Here is a 21,650-nt window from a genome sequence, read left to right on the forward strand (position 1 = left end):
GGTAAGGTTTATATTTTTCAAGCTAGTAACACACCTGTTGCTAGCTCGCCTTCCCTCACTACCGACACCACGGTAGCGAGTACGTTTTTTCTTTTTTTTCCCTCACACCAGAGGAGAAGAAGATAAAAAGGTATTAACACACCAGTTAATATTCTTTGTGAATAAAAATCTACACCGTCGCTTTTTTTCTGGATTAACGACAGGTGAGAAAAAAAATTTTTCTCAGCAACGTACCTGTTACGAGCGGGTCCTCTCCACGCAGAACAAGATGGACGCTTCTCTCCCTCACACCAGAGGAGTCAGGGACTCGGAGGCTCGGCTCTGCGGCTGTGGGTTGAAGATATCAGGCACAGACTCACACCAGATCTGCTCGTCCTGCCTCGGGTTGGAACACGCCCAGGAGGCTATCGACAACCCCGGCTCGTGCGGGCATTGTGCCCTCTTCACCATCAAGAGCCTCCGCCGACAGCTAGCACGCCAAGCTGGCTTGTCGGGACAAGACCCCCTCATGTCCGCTGATTCGCCGGCTGGCAATCAAGACACGGGGGCGTCCGCCGCAGAGATTGAGCCCCGCACTGTGTCGGTCTGGGGCTCAACAACAGCGGCAGCTGCAGAACCAGAGTCCCACGCCGTGTCAGGCTGGGACCCGTTGGCGGCAAGAGACGCGAGAGCGGAGCCCGCGGAGGATGTCCTAGAGTTGGAATATATGGAGGACGAAGAGGATACCTCTGACTTCCTCCTGTCCGACTCGGATGAGCAAGAAGATGATATCTTCGTGTCGTCAGCTCAAGCTGCAAAGCCGGGAGCGATGGCTGCTCTCCTGGGCGATAGCGCACCAGCTTCGCCCTGTCTGAGCATCGACCTGCAAGCCGTGTGTCAACGCGCCGCGTCCAGGCTGGACATCCCATGGCCTGAAATGGCCAAGGAGACCTCCAGGTCTCGCTACGAGGGGAAGACTTTGCCCCAAGCAGCGAGGACAAAGAGGCAGCTCCTTCTAGTCTTCCCGGAGATGCTGGACGAGGTGTCGGTCTCGTGGAGAGACCTTCCCTTCAGTAATAAGGCCCCAATCCAGGGTGCCTCCTCCCTGGACTGTGACGGTATGGAGAGGCTCGGCCTGCTCCGCATACCGCCCATGGAACCGCTGGTGGCAGCCCACCTCCAACCGAGGCTGGCTCCGACACCGAGCAGGAACCCACGCTACCGGTGAAGGCAGACCGATTCCAGTCAGCGATGACGGAACGGCCCTACAAGTCCGCAGCGTTGTCCGCCAGGACACTCAACATATCATCACTGCTGACCGCCTACCAGGCGGAGCTCTGCGAGGACCTGTCGAGCAAACCTGGGCCGGCCATGTGGGACGAGATCGCAGCGATCACGGACATTTGCCTCCGTGTGCAGCGCTGTGCAGTCCAGGCCACGGGCAAAGTAATGGGCATAATAGTGGTACAGGAGAGAGCCAGGTGGCTCAACCTGACCAACCTCCCAGACCGGGAAAAGGAGGATGTTCTCGACATGCCTATCGTTCCCGAGGGTATTTTCGGCTCCGCTGTAGTCTCGATGCAGCGGAGATGTGAGTCGAAAAAGAAGGAAGACGAGGCCCTCCACCTCTGTCTCCCCCGAAGGGTCCAGCCGCTACCTGCAACGGTCTCGCGGCAGTCCTTCGCCCAAGTTGCCTCAAGTCCTGCCCGGTTCAAGATACCGAGACAGCAGAGGCCACTGCCCGCCCCGAGTCCCCAGCCCAGGCCGGAGACGAGGACGAGCTGGCCGAGAAAATCTCCGGTTCCAGCAGCAGCCGTTCAGGCACAGCCGACCCAGATTTTCAGCCACCAGACGAGGAAGAAGAAGCGGGCGGCCTGACAGCCTCCTCTCCTCTCCTCGGTGACAGAGCTGGGAGTTCCCTGTTCCCCAGCTCCAGATGTTTTTTCGGGGTGCCAGCATGCCCCCATCTTCCCGCCGCCTCGAGTGATGCCAGAAGGCCATCCTCAAGTTCGCGCCAGAAGGGAAACGGACTTAGTACCAGAGACAGCGAGTTCTGCTATCTGCCTAAGTCACAAAAACACATGTCACAAATACCATTGTTTTCAAATAAAAAAATGTTCACTGTCGCATCCAGGCTTCAAGCCGAGGGCGCAGTCCAAAAAAAAAAAATGAAAAGAAAAACAATAAAAATAATAAACAGTCTGTCACCTGTCCCTCTTTTGAGAGCAGCTACGGCCTCTCTCAAAAGGCGGATAATAGACGGGTCTGTGAAGGCACCACCGCCACGCACATGCGCAGTGTCGGCTGGGGTTGTCAACCTGGGGTACCACCGTGTTCAGACACTAGAGGGCCCCATAACACAACAAATAGGGACTCAGAGGGAAAGAGACATGACATCTCCGCTCGCCTTAAGGAGCGAAAAGTGGAAGATGCTCACAGCTTCTGCTTGGGTTTTCAAGACAGTAACACGGGGCTACAGGCTCCAATTCGCTGTCACCCCCCCTCGCTTCACGGGCATTCTGTATTCACAAGCCCGGGGAGAGTCAGCCCATATTCTGGAGCGAGAGATTCTCTCGCTACTAGAAAAGAAGGCTATATCTATAATACCCGCCGAACAGAGTCAGAGCGGCTTTTATTCCAAGTATTTCCTCGTTCCCAAACGGGGAGGGAACGGAATTCTGCCAATACTAGATTTGAAAGCTCTGAACAAATATCTCAAAAGATACAAATTCAGAATACTTACTCACACATCTCTGCTACGTCTCGTGCGACAAAACGACTGGTTCACATCAGTCGATCTGAAAGAGGCGTATTTCCACATCCCAGTATATTACCCACACAGGAGATATCTGAGGTTCGCATTTCAGGTTGTCTGTTACGAGTACAGAGTACTTCCCTTCGGTCTGTCTCTCAGTCCAAGGGTGTTTGTACGATGTACGGAAGCCCCGTTAAGACAACAGGGTATTAAGACAACAGGGTATTCGCCTGGCAACCTACCTGGACGACTGGCTGCTTCTCGCAGTCGGAACAGTAGGCTATTACGCAGACAAATGTACTTGTAAAACAACTGCTCGACCTGGGTTTTCACAGAAAAGTGCATGTTGTCCCCAGCCCAGACTGTACTCTTCCTGGGCCTACACCTGAACTCGGTGCCCTTTACAGCCCGACTGTCAGCAGAAAGAGTGGAAGGTTTCAGAGCTTGTCTTGCTCATTTCCGGCTGCGCAAATATGTTCTCTTCAGATCATGTCTGCGGTTACTGGGGCTCATGGCATCAGCCATCCTGGTGGTACGACTGGGACGCTTACACATGAGGGAGTTTCAGCGCTGGGTAGCCCCCCTCAGACTAAACCCCGTGCGTCATGGCGCACGGAGAGTGATGGTCACTGTGAAATGCGTAATGGCACTGCGCCACTGGCTGCACCCGACTTTTCTAGTACGGGGCGTGCCTATGGGTGCTGTCCTATCGCGGAAGGTGGTCAACACCGACGCATGTCTGACGGGCTGGGGAGGTATTTACGAAGGTCGACCGGTGAGGGGTCTCTGGAGCAGAGACCTCTAACGTTCGCACATAAATTACCTGGAGCTTTTAGCGGTGTTCCTCACCCTGAAACGCTTTCTGCCTTTTCTCAGAGGACACCATGTCCTCGTGAGGATAGACAATACGACCACAATATCGTATATAAACCGTCAAGGGGGTTTGCGTTCTCTCCAGTTACACATGCTGGCACGCAAACTGATCTTTTGGAGCTGCGGTCGTCTCCTCTCTCTGAGAGCGACGCACGTACCAGGAGTGATGAACCTCGGGGCAGACCTGCTGTCCAGAGGTGTACCACTATATGCAGACTGGACTCTACATCCAATGGTTGTGAGTCAGCTGTGGGTGCGTTACGGCCGAGCCGCGGTGGATCTGTTCGCATCAAAAGAAAATGCTCATTGTCAGCTGTTCTTTTCAATGCGCGAACTAAACGCACCGTTAGGCGTGGACGCGCTCTCGCACGTTTGGCCTCCGGTCCTCCTGTGTGCGTTCCCACCCCTGGCTCTGATACCCCCAACTCTGGCCAGAGTGAGAGAACAGCGCCACACACTGATCCTGATAGCTCCGCACTGGCCTGCATTGTACTGGCTGGCGGATATTTATCAGCTGCTGTGCGGACAGCCGTGGCAGCTCCCCCTACGCAGGGACATACTGTCTCAGGCGGGGGGGGACGATCTTTCACCCACACCCGGAGCGCCTGGCCCTATGGGCCTGGCCCGTGAGTGGTACAATCTGATTACATTGGGTCTCCCGCAGAAGGTGATAAACACTATTCAGAGTGCAAGAGTTTCCTCCACCAGGTCTCTCTATGACTGTAAGTGGAGGGTGTTTGAGGAATGGTGCCTTCAAAAAGGGCACACCTCTTTTCAATGTCCTGTTGGGGTGATTTTATCATTTCTACAGGACCTAATTGATAAACACAGAGCTTTTTCTACAATCAAAGTATACCTGGCTGCTATTGCTGCATGCCATGTGGGCTTTGAGGGAAAGACGGCTAGCCAACATCCTTTGGTCTGCCGTCTTATGAAGGGAGCTCGCAGGCTCCTCCCTGTTTCCAGGTCACTGGTGCCCTTATGGGACTTGACAGTGGTTTTAGATGGGCTCACTCGAACCCCATTTGAACCCCTGGAAGGAGCTGACATGAAGCACCTGTCACTGAAGACAGTGCTGTTACTGGCTCTGGCATCCGCCAAGCGAGTCAGTGATATTCATGCGCTCTCTGTACATCCTTTGTGCACTCAGTTTCCCCCGGGGCAAACGAGAGTGTTGGTGAAGCGCCCAACCCTGCCTTTATACCTAAGGTGGTTGGTTCATGTACCCCAATTGACATTGAGGCATTTCTTCCGCCGCTGTTTTCCTCCGTGGAACAGCGGCCGAATTGGCTGTGTCCAGTTCGTGCTTTACGCACTTATATGGACAGGTCAAAAGAGTTTCGTTGTAGTGACCAACTCTTCATATCCTGGGCTAACCCTCAGAAGGGCAAGCCTGTTACCAAGCAACGGCTCTCCCACTGGATTGTGGAAGCGATTGCTTTGGCCTATACGAGTCAGGGTTTGCAGGCACCTACGGGTCTGCGTGCTCATTCGACTCGTGGTCTGGCTACATCCTGAGCTTTGTTCAAGGGTGTTTCCATCCAGGACATTTGTGCAGCAGCGAGCTGGTCCTCGCCGCTCACTTTTGTCCGCTTTTACAGGCTAGACGTCTCTGCCCCCCCTAGTGTAGCCCGAGCAGTGCTGGGCCCCGTGTTGAGTCAGAGCTCTACCTGTTAAGTTCTGGTTGGTTTGGTGATTTTCGAGATAAGCTTGTCTGGCAATACGGGAGCTTCAATATCCCATAGTGAGACATCGAACGGAGTGTTATGAATGAGAACTATAGGTTACTTACTTAACCCCAGTTCTCAGAGTAACATGTAGTGAGATGTCCCACCAGAAGGCCCTCCTCGCTAAGGTGAAGCGAGAAGAGGTGCTTATTTTGAATGACGCTGCGACGTGGCGCAAGCTACCTACAGGCTGGGTGGATTCCCTGACGCTGACTTCAAGATCACCAGCCAATCAGGATTGGCGTAATGAGATTGATGCTTCTGTTTGCTCCACGATGAGGCGCATCCCATAGTGAGACATCTCACTACATGTTACTCTGAGAACTGGGGTTACGTAAGTAACCTATAGTTCCTTGGCTGGTAAAGCTTGTTCAAACAAAGCATTTGTGCAGGAACTCCTAAACTAGAGAATGCAATTCCTGAAGAAATTGCTAGTGGGAATGCTTTATGCTGAAAATCTGACGCTAAACTGCTATGTTGAAATGTAATGTGTAAGAACAAAAGTGAATAATTTAGATTGAAATGATACATGAACACTGGGGGCTTGAATGTGTGATGAGAGAAGAAAAGAAAGTGAAAAGGCTTGGAAAATCAGCAGAATACTTGAACTGCAAACTTTTAAACTATGTTGATGGTGAATGATCTGTCGCCGCATGCCAACGGCATTTGATGACATCCCATAATACGCTTAGATGCGTTGATGGCTGCATTGTTACCAAACCTGTGAAGTTTTGGGCTGTTTGGAGTATTTTCACTGAAGTTATGAGAAAACCGTGTTTCAAGGTGAGCATTGTGTTGCCATGGCGACGGCATTTGAAGAAATCTCAAAACTGTCCCGTAGATGTCTTCATGGCTGGATTGTTAGCACACATGTGAAGTTTGAGCACTTATTGAACATTTGCATAGGAGTTATAGCGACATCATGTTTTATGGTGAGGGATGCGTTTCCATGGAAACGGCATATGGTGAGATCTCAGATTTGGCGTAGAGCCGTTGAGGCGTGGACCGGTGATATACAAGTGAAGATTGCGGGATGATTGGACCGTGTCCATTGGACTTATAGCGACATCATGTTTTATGGCGAGGGATGCGTTTCCATGGAAACGGCATATGGTGAGATCTCAGATTTGGCGTAGAGCTGTTGAGGCATGGACCGGTGATATACAAGTGAAGATTGGGGGGCGATTGGACCGTGTCCATTGGACTTATAGCGACATCCTGTTTCATGGTGAGTTGTCTGTCCCCATGGCAAGGACATTTGAAGAAATCTCAAAACGGTCCCGTAGATGTCTTCACGGCTGGACTGTTAGCACACATGTGAAGTTTTAGCACTTTTTGACAATTTTCATAGGAGTTAAAGGGACATCGTGTTTTATGGCGAGGGATGCGTTTCCATGGAAACGGCATATGGTGAGATTTCAGATTTGTCGTAGAGCTGTTGAGGCATGGACCGGTGATATACAAGTGAAGATTGGGGGACGATTGGACCGTGTCCATTGGACTTACAGCAACATCGTGTTTCATGGCGAGTGGGCTGTCGCCATGGCAACGGCATTTGATGACACCCCATAATACGCTTAGATGCGTTGATGGCTGCATCCTTACAGAACCTGCAAAGTTTTGGCCCGTTTGAAGCATTTTCACTGAAGTTATGAGAAAACCGTGTTTCATGGCAAGCATTGTGTTGCCATGGCAACGCCATTTGAAGAAATCTCAAAACTGTCTCGTAGATGTCTTCAAGGCTGGACTGTTAGCACACATTTGGCGTAGAGCTGTTGACACATGGACCAGTGTGGCAGAGAGAGAGAGAGAGAGAGAGAGAGAGAGAGAGAGAGAGAGAGAGAGAGGGAGAGAGTTTGTGAGAGAGAGGGCGTGTGTGTGAGTATGAAATGAACAGTTAGAACTGACTGCTGTCAGTTGGAGTGATGACATCATTGTGTTCCATTGCAGGTGTTTATAGTTGAGCTAACGAGGTGCCTAGACTTCAAAGGCTTCATTGTTCTCAATGAGAGATGAACCTCTTACATGTGAACGTTTGGTGTTAGAACGATAACAGATATCTGTGAAATTTCAAAACGTGAAGCATGTCAAGGAAGTTGAGTATCTGAACTGTAATGTTTGTGTACTTTTGTGTTAATAATGTGGCCTTTTTGGCAGTGTAACGTGCGGCTGCTGCTGTGAGGAAATATCTGCCTGAAACTACAATGGGCTTTAATGGAGACATGTTGAACGTTTTTGTCACTTCATGCACTCAAGAGGCACTTTGTTTAATTATTTTTTGCTTAATTATTTGTCATTTTTCAAGCTACGAGATGTTTTCCTACGTTTATCATGAAAAATTATGTCTCAAGAATGTAGTGTTTGGGAATTATGTCAGTTTAAAAAAAATATATCAAGGCACATTTCAAGATTTCTTACCCTCTAGCTGTGACATCACGCATTCTAGTTAATGTTAAAATGTGAAGAAAACCTCTAAAACAAGGTCTGAACAATGTTTAATATCTCTAAAAGTAAGAATCAGATGTAAAATTTGTTTTACATGAATAATATCAGAAAGATGTGTAACATTTTAAAGTTGGAATGAGGTTTCTGAGTGAAAGTATGAATGAACAGTTAGCAGTTGAAGTCGCATGAAGATTTGTTGAAATCTGAAGATTTCCTCCATTGACTTCAATGTTAAAAATGTGATGTATTATTGGATGTATCTCTGGAATCATGAAAGTTATGAATGAGAAAAGTAATAGCAATCAATTCCCGACCGAGCTGAACGTTTTGATGTTTGAACGGAGTTTCTGCGATGTTCAATGCGGGAGGAGAAGAGGGCCAAAATAACCCGGCGGAATAATAATAAAATGTTCGTGCGTAGAAGAACAGTTAGTTGGAATGCTGTTAACAGCATTCCCACTAAATAAATTATAAAGATACTCAAAATAAATGTAACTGGTATAAATAAGGTTTAAAGAGGCACTATTATGCTTTTTTTCCCTTCTGTTTTTCCTTTCCTGTAGTGTGTTGTGTATGTTTGTGGTCTGCAAAGGCTAAAATCCCAAAGCCCCCTACAGAGGGAGTTTCTTCCCCCCTCTTCTGATGAATCATCCTTAACATCAAAGACCCATTTCAAAGATTTCTCTTACGTTTGCAGAACGGCTGTCGCCCGGACCAGGTCCCGTTGGGGAAGCAGATCCTCTCTGCAGACCCGTAGAGTGTATGTCCCACGGCACAGGTGACGCGCACCTTGCTGCGCACTTTGAAATTTCCTGCCTCTCTGCTGGCATGGGCAGGCGTGCCAGGATCCCCACAGGCGTCTGCTGAGTCGCCTGCAATGGGAGATAACCAAACAAAGAGCAATGAAAGCGAGAGACTGAAGATGCCATCCACTCTAGCTGTCTATGTGAGTCCAAAGATTGGCCCTTTTTAAGTTGCTATAGCATTGAATTACAACGCAGTGTTCCTGTCAAGGAGAGGAACACTACAAAGGACTTGAACTAAAACTGTACATCTTTTGAGACCTTCAGGAAGCAGCTATAAAAAACACACAATGTACCAATGAGCAGTTGTTACTGTGCCAACAACCTGGAGGAACAATACATTTCACTGCTTTGACACCAGGAGCTTTCTGTCCATAAAAACAGCAGGGCCAGCCTTCAAAGGCAACCAGCTGTGGTTATGAGAAATGATGAACACAGTTTGACCTCTGAGGCCAAATGCTTTTTCATTATCCTGAATCATCTCTCCTGTATTTGTTCAGAGAGGGAACATACAGAACTTAAAGTGTCTTGCACATCTATACATTTACACACAAAAAAGATGCTGTATCTCTTGTAAAGTTATTTTCTCATGTCCCCGTTAGTGCCATCACCGATCAGTAAAAGAAGTTGGGATATATTCTTCATTTGAGCAAAAGGAAAGGAGAAAGAAGGCAATTATGGAGTCAGAGTGATGCCTAAACTACCGACAGTTTTATGCCATTTCCATTGTATATCAAAGACTAATGGAGTGATCCCCATTTGTTCCTATGCCACTATTTAAGCCCTTGAAACTAAATTACATCCATAACTAATGTGTTATGATAAATAATGTTGAAAACCTGAATACTACTGTGCATTTATAGATTTGTGGAGCAATGTCCGCATGTCAAGCCCAGTTATTCAGCAACAGCCTGTCGTCTCTTTTCCAAGAATCTAGACCACGACATTATCTTTCTCCATATGCCTTCACACCAAAGGATTGGTCTGTAATCCATACTGTAGGTTACTGTTCATGATATAATTGATGGGCCCCGAACACACACACACACACACACACACACACACACACACACACACACACACACACACACACACACACACACACACACACACACACACACACACACACACACACACACACACACACACACACACACACACACACACACACACACAAACAGGGAGGGACAAGCATTTGAATAGGGGAGACATTGCTATTAAATATAGAGTATATGCACATTTATTTATTTTCTTCCATGAAATAGAATATTCATACTGAAGACATTTTTATCCACTTAGTTTTAACTTTATTGCCTGCAAAAAATGTAAAGCTCTAAAACTTCTGAAGAGATCAAATCTCCAAATGGCAATCTTAAGTAACCACTATTGGAAAATATGAACATATAAAGGATCGACAAACCCTTAACAACAGTCTCTAAAGGTGAATATTGGTTTTTGGTTTTGCATTACTGGTGACACCCTCAAATCAAATGGATTGGCACATAACAACCATTGCCACTTCTACCGCTGCTTCCACTCTCTCACAGAAATGAAACGGAAGAAAGAGAAACATTTTTGGCATCAGAAGACAGAGTATCAAAGGAAAACCGATAGACAGAAGATAGAAAGACAAAACAGAAATGAAGATAGGCAGACAGAGGGATCACTGAGGCCGTCTGTACAGTTCTGTACTGTATGTGAAAGATCTCTGCATTATTGGCGGAGAGATCCTATTCCTTGAGCTGTGCGCACACCCCTGCATCATTTCTTGCTGCTCTCAGTCTATAGAGAGCTTCAGTAATACTGAACTTGTTGACAAAGCCTTACTGCACAAACACAGAGTCCGTATCTCATACAGTACACGCATCCCACTGCTCTTATGTGCACAAACTGGATTTGTCAGGTCAGGAGCTCGCAGCTAGAGATGATTAGTTTGTGTGTGGCTGTGTTTAGCAATCAATGTGTGTGCGCAACTACGTGTAATGTTGCCTACCTTTGTGCTGCACATTTCTGAGTGTCTGTAAGAGAATGTGCTTGAGGAATGTGAGAGCCCGTCGCTCGGTGCATGTACTTGCAAATACTTGTCTGTGCAAGTGCACGTTTAGTTTGCATCTGTTGCCTTCGTATGTGTAAGCATGTCCACTTGTGAGTGCATACTGTATACTGTATGTGTCTGTATGCGTCACAGCAGCTGTTGGTACTTCATTAGTCTCCTTCAGTTAGGTAAGGCAGCCCGGCTCGGCATGCGATGTGACAGCTATAATCTCTCTAATTGGGATGGTGGTGAATTTGGTTTGAATTTCAGTTAATGTCCGTTCACCAGGCTGCCTTTGTGAGGAAATAATAAGGCTTTCAAATCAGCCATGCAACGGACGAGCACAAAGGGGGAATGGCTTCGCAAGCATTTTTAAGCCCCCTCTTACCAATTAAGGAAGGAGGACAGATGAGAGGAAGGACAGATGCATGGATGGTTAGAACTGTTGCTGATGCTGGGCTTGACTTCTGAGGAATCCGTAGCCCAAATGATTGTGTTGCTATTGGTGATGAACACTCACTGAGAATACAAATGTAGCATTTAAATATTTGTCTTATCCTGTTGATAAGGCTGTATATAGACTGCGTAGCAACCTTTCTGCAAATAAACTTGACTATACAAGCATTTAAAAACACATTAACACTTAGAGTGTACTTTTCCTTATTGTGCTAACACGAGAGTTCTAATTTCATCATCGCAGAAGTTTGTGCTAATGTGATTGTGAAATCTAGGTGTTAACATATACATCACACTTATTTAAAACTCTCCAGGCATTTGCTGCAGCAATACTTTTGTTCCTGCAAGCAAAAAACGAACTTGTGTTTTGTGCTTCCAGTTTCTGGTACAGCTGAAACATATACTGTATTTACTGCAATGAATGTGAATTAGTCAAGCCTCAAACTGATGAAGTGATCCAAGTAGGTTTCATAATTCTATAAAATGCAGATTGTTTGGCTTATCCGGAGCAATGATAGAGTACAATCATGTGTCGCAATTTGAGAACAATGCATTTTTATCCTAAGTGTCTACTCAAATGTACTTTATAATGGATTTACCATCACATATATCCTACAACAATATCAATATTATATTACACTGTGTAACAAACATACTAAATTCTTTAATTATGTACTTTGTCTGCAATTGATATGTTCATGACATCACTGATCAGTCTTGATTCCTTAAAACTGCCTGTTATTGTTTAAAACAATCAGAAGGACAGGATTACAGAAGTTGTATTTTTGTGATCGGGTTGGATGTAAAAAAGGCTAAGTAGAGTCTTCCATAGGTTATCTCAGAACATCCTCTTCCTTTAGCTTGGTAAATCACTGCATCATTATAATGATACATCTTATGGTCACTGGCCCAAGACTCTTTCTGCAGCAAACATTCCTCCACAGGGGTTTACTACTAAACAGTCTTTGACAATTTAAATACTCGGCAACAGATTGATGTTGGCTTTACTGATCCAACGATTCAAGTGATAAGTAGATGCTGATTAGGGTTTGGAACTTACATTTAACGCACTGAATCTAGTTTGCTCATGTTGAAGAGTTTTTTGGCTGGATTTCCGCAGACAAGCAGAGGTCATGTTGATAATACAGCTTGCACTGAGAGATGAAATACATTATAATACAAAATTGAAAAAGATCAATTTGCAACATGCTAGTTTGTCATAACAGCAGGGCACTGATCAAATCTTCTCATAAGAGATGAGAAATAGCTTTTAGAGACTTGGCTGAAGAAACATATACTTTGCAACCCTCATTATTTTTACCATAAGCATTATAATGACATGCTTTATTAGTTTCTAGAGCTATAATTTCAGGACTAAAACCCACTATTAGGCTGTACACTGCAGATAATTAGGCAGGCAAGAAATATTCACCAAAACCTCTCGCTGTAACTATTTCTATCTTTTACAACGTTTCCGACTGCTCTGAATTGAGCCTCTGCAATCATGCGCACCACCTTAATCTCCAAGGATTCTTGCTTTACTCCTTCCTTACAACTTTCCAACTGTCTCAGGAAATACAAAATATTGAAGGTGAGTAGAGATGCAGCCCTTTTAAAGTAGAAAACACTGTCATACAAGTCTGCTTACAAACATAACTTCTGGGTCAGTGAGTTGAACAAACCAAGCGAACATTCAGTAAAGTGAATCCACTTAAATGGTCAGGATTGCTTAAGTGTGATGGGAGGGAAGAGAACAGAGGGGATTAAGGAGGGAAGTTAGTATTTCTGCAGAGAAGATTCTGCAACTAAATGTACTACACGTAAATACCGGGCGCAAAATAACTCTGTTTAAACTTTTAGTTGCTCAAGTCTGCATTTAGGTTATATGTCTCACTATTTGTTTATGCAGGAATAAACATTTGTTTACACATAATGTTGGGCTGAGGTATCAATTCATAACTATTTTTGAATAGTTAGGATGGGTTTTGGGATGTTTGGTAGTGTGTACTTTTTCTACAATTCATCAGCCAAATGCAGAAAAGTGAAATGCTGGAAATGTTGTTGTAGATGCATTTCTGGACAATAATTCTTAATTTATTTGGCTTGAAGGTACAATTTACAAAAACTATTCTCTAAGAGCTCCAGTTTGAGGGCAGTACATTGGCTTAGTTGGCTGAATACTATCCTCTGCTAGTTTGCTCTGAACTCCACACAGACTCTAACCAAATATCCCAGGATGCCAGCACTCCAAAGGACTTTGCCATGGTGGCGTGGGGTTTACTATCTAGGCATACAGTTTTGTTTTGTTTTCAGATTTATTTAAAACAATATTCCTGGCACTAATACAGCTCTGGCTCTAAAACAATGAATATCAATTGAATTTTGGTTATGGTACTTGCAGAATTGAGAAATGACTTTTTAACAATTCAACAGCAACTTGTCTCTCCAGAATGCGTGTCCTGATTAGACCGTCTCATCCACAGAGTTCTGTTAACACTACTTCTTTATATCACACAAAAAAGTCCTCATGAAAACTGTTGCAGTTTGTAATTATTTGGGGTATTGTTTCTTTAAAAAAAATGATTTTGTGGCTCCTTAACAATTCCATTAAACTCTAAGACATTGGGGGTGATGAAAGTAATCTCAGACAAAGATATCTCAAAGCCTGGGCAAATAGAAGTAGAACTATCTGTGTGGCTTGATATCACTAGAGGTAGGTGAGAAAATAGGTTTTAATGTGGTTGGGTACACACAACTCGACATTCATTTGGAGAACCTCTGTGAGGCAAACACAGACTGCGTTCAGATGAAAGGATACAAACCTTATATAATTCAGATATTCATTTTATAGGGAAGAGTTAAAGAGGGAGACCTATGTTTTGTTGTGTGAATGTGTGCAGGAATGCTTGTCTATGTGCATGACTATAGTTGTGTGTGTGTACCTGAGCAGTGGGGAAGGGGACCGCTCCAGTGTCCGTTCAGCTGACAGTTGAGGGATGAGTCTCCTATGAGCAGGCGCTCGCCAGAGCAGGAGTAGCGCACCATGGAGCCAAAGGTAAACTTCTCGCCGCTCATTACTCCGTGGGGGGGTGCACCTGGGTGGTTGCAGTCCACCTCTGCATGAGAGAGTGAGGAGAGGAGATCAGATTATCGATGGATAAGTGAATGGATTATTGTTGCGTGCCTCTATGGCTTGATGCTTCACCAAAAAACCTAAACTAAAAACCACTCCTGTAACATGTAAGTTAAATCTACAATATTGGAAGCTTAGAGAAGCATGTGTTGAAAAATACTTGAAACGGACATTTTAAAATAAAAAGATAACTTGAAGTAATATTGTTTTTTACTTAGTAAATTGCCTAATGGATTTTTTCGGGAATACATTTATATGGAAAATTGCTTTCTGTACCTCTTGATTATTCTTCTGAACTTTGCATGTTTGTGGGTGTTCTCAGTCACCTTAGTCTCATAATGCAAAGGAAGTTTCTATAATTTTGTACTAATTTCTTGACAAAGAGTCAGTGGCACCTGGGGAGGTGAATAAACATTTGAGACAGACACTCCTGTGTCTCTTTTTAATTGCAATTTTGTTTGATAAAGTAAATACTGTGCGTCATCTCTCTTCCATGAAATGAATTTGCTTTCTGAGCCTGCATGCAAAGTGTTGCCCTTTACTTTAGATCACTTCCATTAGAAATAGGTAATTAATGTTGCCGGCTTTGTCCAAAAGAAGAGCCCACAATGGACCAGATATTTGAGAGCGACATTACAACCTCTGATAACCCCTACAATTTATTGATGGTTGTTGTTTTAGTTTAGGATCCTGGTTTTTAGAGAATATTTGCTATTGCCTGAAAAACTGGCCCAATGTCAGTTTCCCCCATTTCTCAATTAAGCACAGTGTGACAGAAGCATAAGCCATTGGGGCATCAAACATTACACAGATGCTCTCAGCCACAGCATTTAGCTTGTACCCTTCAAACTCCACAGCAAACAAGGACACAAACAAGGTTGTAGACTCTCAAACGAGAGAGTAACTTCTCTTACTTTTTGTATTTGCACCCCCTTTAAAGTGCATGACATAATAACATAACAGTGCACAGGAAAAGGAAAGATAAACACTGTTGATAACATCATTTGCCAGTTCAGTGCTTAGGAAATATTTAAGTAGTCACTGTACCGATACATTCTGGTAGAGGTTTGTCCCAGTGGCCCACCGGCAGGCAGGTGAGCACCGATGATCCGAACAGGTAATATCCTGGGTTACAGTCGTAGAACACCACGCTGCCAAAGGTAAAGTTACCGTGCTCAATCTTACTCTCCCGGATAGAGTTGGCAGGGATACCTGGATCTGTGCAGTTTACCACTGAACGAAAGATACAACAAAATACAGTTAAGCCATCATGAGTCATATAATTAGTGAATGTCATTATGGGAGAATACAGACATCAGAATAATTTTGACAGCAGTCAAATTGTTTTTTATAACTGCAAAGATATTTCAGGCTAGACACACGCACTAGACGTTTCTAACATAGTTTCCGGAAAATTACTGTTAGAATGGCATACTGTAGCATGATTACTTGAGAACTCAATGATGAAAAAAGGTCTTTATTCCTGTAGCTCTGATGGAGTCTGGAAGTCTATTCGTGGATTCAGTATCATTTATTCATCTTTTATTAATAAGCTTGCGGTTTTATTGTAATAATGTTTAGTAGAACAGTTTCTGGCACATTTCATACATATCAAATTAGGTATGGTGTTTATTGATAATTGAATTGAATCATCTATATACATTAATGTATGGTAAAATAAAATATATTGAGCCAAAGTGAATATTCACTTCTTGGCAATATTTCTAGATCCATCTAATGAATAATGTGTGTACAATCAACTTTGTGAATGAGGTTTTAATGCACTTATGTTCATGTTGCAGACATAACCACTGCACAGAAGCAGATTAAATATAGCAAAAATAACATTTGACTAAACGCTGTTACTATATACGATTACATTTTCTCTGACTTAACTGTAAAGGGTTTGTCATACTGTAGTATTCAGATGATTTTTGTGCAATTTGCCTATGCCTATATAATATCTATAGTCAATCACATATACTGTACGCTTCAAGTTAACAGTATCTAGGCAAAATATATTCTGTCATTATAATTATACCCCAACATGGCATATACTGCACTGAAAACATAACACATACTGGCAGAGCCATGTGTCCTTCTGCCTAATTAACTACCACCAGCACCATTGTTGTGGGTTGGTTCCTCATTTGCATAAATGCTATCTGTAGGCATGTTTATTCTCGAGTTAAATATAGAACTGTTTATATGCTCTCTCTGTTTATAAACATGGAGACGAGTGAGTCCAGGCTATTTTTAAGTGTTTTCACTTTTCAGTTATGATACCTAACACTTCCTCCTTAAAACAAAAGAACAAAGGCACATCTATTGTTACACATTCACAAGCATCCATTTAAAGGGAGCAGTAGATGACTCTAAAACCATACTGCTGACAGAGTGGTTTAGACAGCTAAAAGTAGATTAGGGTGAAATTAAGTTCAGAGCAACATCAAGTTAAATCAATAATGCAAATGTGTGGAAAAAGCTGGCATACAGTGAGAAATTGTTATTGGGAACAAACACATGTTTTGAAAAAAGGGAGTCATGACAGTTTAATACGATTTTACTCATCTGATGTTTTACCAGGTCTGTCTCTACAGGGCTATTCACAGTAATGAAAACTGTGTCTCTCTCTTCACATCCGACTGCCAAAAAAACCTCATGCCAAGAGGAGAGGTATCTTTAAATGGGCAAAGTCTGGCAAATCTAGCCTTGGCAGACTAGATCCAGAGGTAGCAGACCAATTAAAGCCACAATGGATCTCTCTTAAAGGCACTTCTTTAATTGCATTTCAATTATTGCTTCTTTGTCTGTTACCTTGTGTTATATCATTTCCAAGTGACATGCACCTACAGTACATTACCACATCTTAGCACTGCAATACAGTACATATCTGTCCAAAGCTGGAGACTTTTTCAAAGGCATATATGAAGGTATTTTTTAATCATTTATATTTTAAATAGCTTCCATCATACTATCGATATACCTCTTTTGTCATTTTATTATGGGGAATATAATGTAAATTAATAGTAGAAAATACAGCAACATATTGTCAAACTGTCAAAACGATATTTGGCAAACAAGTACACTTTCCTCTCGTGTGGTCTCACAGAAAAATATGTGGACAATGGTTGATTGTAAACACAGCACTAATGAGGACTACCTGGGCACACTACAATTGGACACAACTGAAACACAGCCGCCAACCGACAGTCCTAATAAGATGGCTTCTACTAAATGTACTGTGAGCTTTCTTGCCTTCAAAGTAATTTCTCCTTGCAGCAAGCCTCTTGGTAAAAAAAAATAGCAGAGAAAATGTAGAAACAATTCCCAATTTAGTCTTCCCTTTCGATATATTTTGCTGCAAGCTCGTTATAGCTGTCTTTCTGCTTTCGCTCTGAGGAAAGGGTTCCAGATGTTGCTACCTAATGCTGTACTCTGAAAACTGGAAAAGAGGGATTTTTTTCATTTAAATCAATACTTATGTGGACACAATTTCTATCAATTCTGCTTCTGTGTCTATGCCTGCGCATGCTGGCAGATACAGGCTGCTGATTCCTGAATGATCATGATACATCTGCTGGCTGCTGGATTCTTGTGGTCATCCTAGCCTCTGATTCCTGAAGCATCACAAAGCACCTGCAAAAGCCATTTCATTCAGTTCCAAGGCTGGATCCTACTCCCGCTCGCTGGCAGCTTCCTGCTCCACTGAGGACTAGCCTGATCACAGGAGCAGAATTAGACAGAAGTGGCTTCTGTCACCAAACATTACTCTGCTTTAGTGATAATCAGAGGTATCAGAAAGGGATCATTGCTGAAAGTTAGCGGTGTGCATAATAATATGATGCTGGTTCCAAATTCTTGCAGTCAATTTAGCTTTTTATTTTTGGATTCTTGTCTGTCTTGCCTCCTGAGGCAATGTCTGCAGATTGAGCCTCAGCTGAACATGCTGGCAGAGACAAGCATCTTTTTAGTTCAACTGTCAGGATACATCTGCATCTTTCTAATACTTTAAGTCAATCCAGATGCCAATCATGTATCTAATCTGCAGGGGCACTGTGGCTGGATTTTACCTCTGCATGTCGGTGGCTGCCGGCTCCACTGGCGGCTGGCCTGGCACTGAGCGGTGGAGGGCCCTTCAAGGGTGTAGCCTTTGTTGCAGGAGAAGCGCACCACATCGTTGTAGTTGAAGCCATCGCCCGTGGTGCGGCCATATATGGGACTACCGGGGTGGCCACATGTGACAGCTGAAGTTGACACGCATCACCCGGGGATGTGTCAAGAAAAATTATGTAGATAGGAGGATGAAAAATGAAAGGCAGCGAGGAATGAGTTCAGAGAAGAGGTAAAGGGAGGGGTGGAATATATAGAAAGTGTGTAAAGAGGGGGAGAATAAGGGAGGGACACAAAATTCAATAATCATGATCGATAGGTGACATACAGTGATAACTATCATAGGAATATCATTACCATATCATTAACCTCAAAGAACAAGAGGGTAATTAAGAATCAAGACATGATTTGGATTGGGGGAGGGTAAATCCCATTGTGAAGATGTGTACCAACTATAGGCTTGAGCCCTTCTCAAACTAAAGCTGCAGGAAACTTTGAGAATTGCAGGAAGCTTTTTAACATTGATTACACATTAGAATTATTTTAAACATTGCAATTAAACCATCACATTTTGTAAAACCCTCACATTTTGTAGTATCCCTTTCTTTATTGTGAATGCACATTTACATATTCAAAGCTCCCTTACATAATTAGCTAATTAAAATCCAGGAACGATAAAAGCAACACCCTCCATCAGCTATTTTGTATCTGAAGGGTAAGTTGGGAATCTCTGATAAAATACAGTTTCCAAGATGCGGTCAATCAGGCAGTGAGAATTGGTTTTAAAGTACTTACAGATACAAACTGGGAGCTGTCCAGACCAGCCATGTTCCTGCTGGCAGATCCGTACTGAGGAGCCAATGAGCCGGAATCCGGGGTTGCATTGGTAAACCACTGTGTCTCTATAACCAAAGTTTTCCCCAATCACCTGCCCATTTACAATCTGCTCTGGAACGCCACAGTGACCAGCTGCGGGGAAGAACATGCAGCATCGTAAACATTTGTTATTGCCTTTTTGCTTAATGATAACCCATCTAATATATTTCAACAAGATCACATTTGTTTTGGAAACGGAGACCAGGAAAAGAAAGTACACATACTGTAATGCCCGTGGTGTAAGGTATAAATAACACTCTGCTTTTTGAACAAGATTCAGTTGCTGCCTATTTGGGGATCTCTTTTTTGCACCAGATGAAATTTACTTTGCATCACAAATCACCAAGAGTAATCGTAGCTGATCAGTCCTGTGGTGCAATACTTAAGTTAAGCTCTCAAGTGTTATTCAAATAATAGCCTGCAGTGTGGTCCGCTGAACCGATGGAGGATAGTTGCAGGCTAGAAACACAATTTTAACTGCGTTAACATGTTTGAATAACTTTGCATTTTGACAACTGTATTATAAAATGAAATGAGGAACCGGGTAACTTAAAAGGTCTTGGAATTAAAATGCCAGCAAACAAAATTGATGAAACATATTGGATTTGGAAAGCATTTTTCAGCTCATTATCTCTGAATTATTTTTTCTAAATTTGTATTGGGTTTAGCTTCTCTGAAGTTTGATAACTCAGCTTTTCTCATCTACAGAAGAAAGAGACACACGTGAAACTCCCTGAAGAACGTAATCATATTACCTTCAGCTAAATAAATGCCTTTCAGAGAGAAGGATTCTTGCTGAGATTTCCACTGCCACTTAAAACCTGGGAAATTGCCACTGACTGTGAGCCTGATTTCCCTAATTCACTCGTGCACCAAGAAACTCAGCCGAGCATTTTATTATCACACTACACTTGAGAGCAGAGGGATTCTACGAAGATATTGCTGAAGTAGGCGACTGCAGTGTACCGGGAGGTCCCTGGCTAGGCTAACCCTGAATGTCATATTACTAAACAAGAGAGAGGTGCCCTTCTTTTAATGAACTGAGCCAATCTTGAGCGGAGTTTGCAGTGCAGAGTGCTGCCGCCACAGGGTTGATAAACGGACTACTGCATCTGCCAGGGAGACCATCACATTCTGCTGCTGCGTGGGTTTGAATGCGGCTCAAGTAATTACCTAGGTCTCATTTTCTTCAACAGTACAGAGCTGAGATGAGCTGTGGTAAGCTTAGCTGTGGCATATGTGCTTGTTTATATATCTTAACAGCAGCTCAAAGTGTGGTACAGCTTGGCAAGAGTCTCGTAGTGTCAGGCCAGCTGTGGCTCCAAAGCTGCTCTCACGTTTAACATTTTAGAAACAGCAAACCGCACTCACTCGGAGGCTTTACTGTACAGCAATATGCTCCAATTAACTAAAGGTAGTGCCAATAAAAAGTATTTTTACCTTTTGATTTCTTGGTCTATAAAAAGCTGCTGTGTGCAAGAAGGTCTAAACTGGCAGCGTTTAGTACCGACGTGATTGTTGAAACAGACGACAACAAATGTTGAATCTTTCAGTTTATTGTACTATATACTATATACAATTGGCAACATAACTGATTGCAGCCACCCTCTGCTGGTTCTAGTCTGGGCATTCTGGCCCAACCAAAAATAATGCAGTTTGAAAACATCACAAGCTGTGTTTGACCCAGCTCAAGGCTTTCCTTTTTAAACATTAAGGTAACGTTAAGATCCTGCTTACCTAGGCAGTGAATCTGCATCCCACTCCAGAGGCCGGACAGGAGACACTCTCTAACCGTAGATCCAGTTAAAACATAGCCAACGTTACAGCTGAAAATAGCTGATGCTCCAAATGTATTTTGGGTCCCAATTTTCTTCCCATTAGGAGGAGTGGACAGATCTCCACAGGAAATGACTGCAGTAAGACAAACATTGTTGTAAATAAGAGGAGGAAGAAGATGGAGGAGGCACATAATGAAAGAACAAGACGCCAGAAAAATGAGGGAGAGAAAACAAGACAGAAAGGAGGAGATTGGAATTGGCTTACATCTTCAGAGTCAATGGGAGACACAGCCATTTACACCCATCTTACCGACCTCAATGCGGTAAAGGAGTGACCTGTACTTTTTCATGGGGAGGATAATGATGGTGTTTGTCCTTTGTACCAACATCTTTCATCAGGCAAGCTGGAACTTCCTTTTTCCATTACACAGGCTATTCAGCTCTTTTGCTATTCAAAATGCAGCTCCAATGGCAGCATAGAAGAACGTTTATTTCCAACTCCGGTAATAAACAATATATAGCCTAGGCTCTAGGCTTAAAGGTGAACAGGTAAAAAAAACAAAAGGGCATAATTAAGTTGATCATTGCTGTGAATTAGCTTCTCTGCACGTGTGGTATGTCTTTTAATGTAGGATATATATAGGTTTTTTTATTTTGTTAAATAAAAATCATCAAAT

General features: G+C 43.6%; 1 protein-coding gene across 1 annotated transcript in view; it reads right to left on the reverse strand.

Moving 5' to 3' along the window:
- The window catches only part of LOC307046356 (CUB and sushi domain-containing protein 3-like), a 233,023-nt gene that overhangs the window by 47,164 nt on the left and 164,209 nt on the right, over positions 1-21,650 (reverse strand). The window contains exons 52-57 of the mRNA XM_079692754.1: positions 20,933-21,106; positions 19,115-19,288; positions 18,280-18,453; positions 15,254-15,439; positions 14,016-14,189; positions 8,469-8,651 (exon numbers count right to left, since the gene is read on the reverse strand). Coding sequence (XP_079548880.1) covers positions 8,469-8,651; positions 14,016-14,189; positions 15,254-15,439; positions 18,280-18,453; positions 19,115-19,288; positions 20,933-21,106 — 1,065 coding nt within the window. The remainder of the gene's footprint in view (positions 1-8,468; positions 8,652-14,015; positions 14,190-15,253; positions 15,440-18,279; positions 18,454-19,114; positions 19,289-20,932; positions 21,107-21,650) is intronic.

Source organism: Notothenia rossii (assembly GCF_949606895.1).
Source record: "Notothenia rossii genome assembly, chromosome: 7".
NCBI lineage: Eukaryota > Metazoa > Chordata > Actinopteri > Perciformes > Nototheniidae > Notothenia > Notothenia rossii.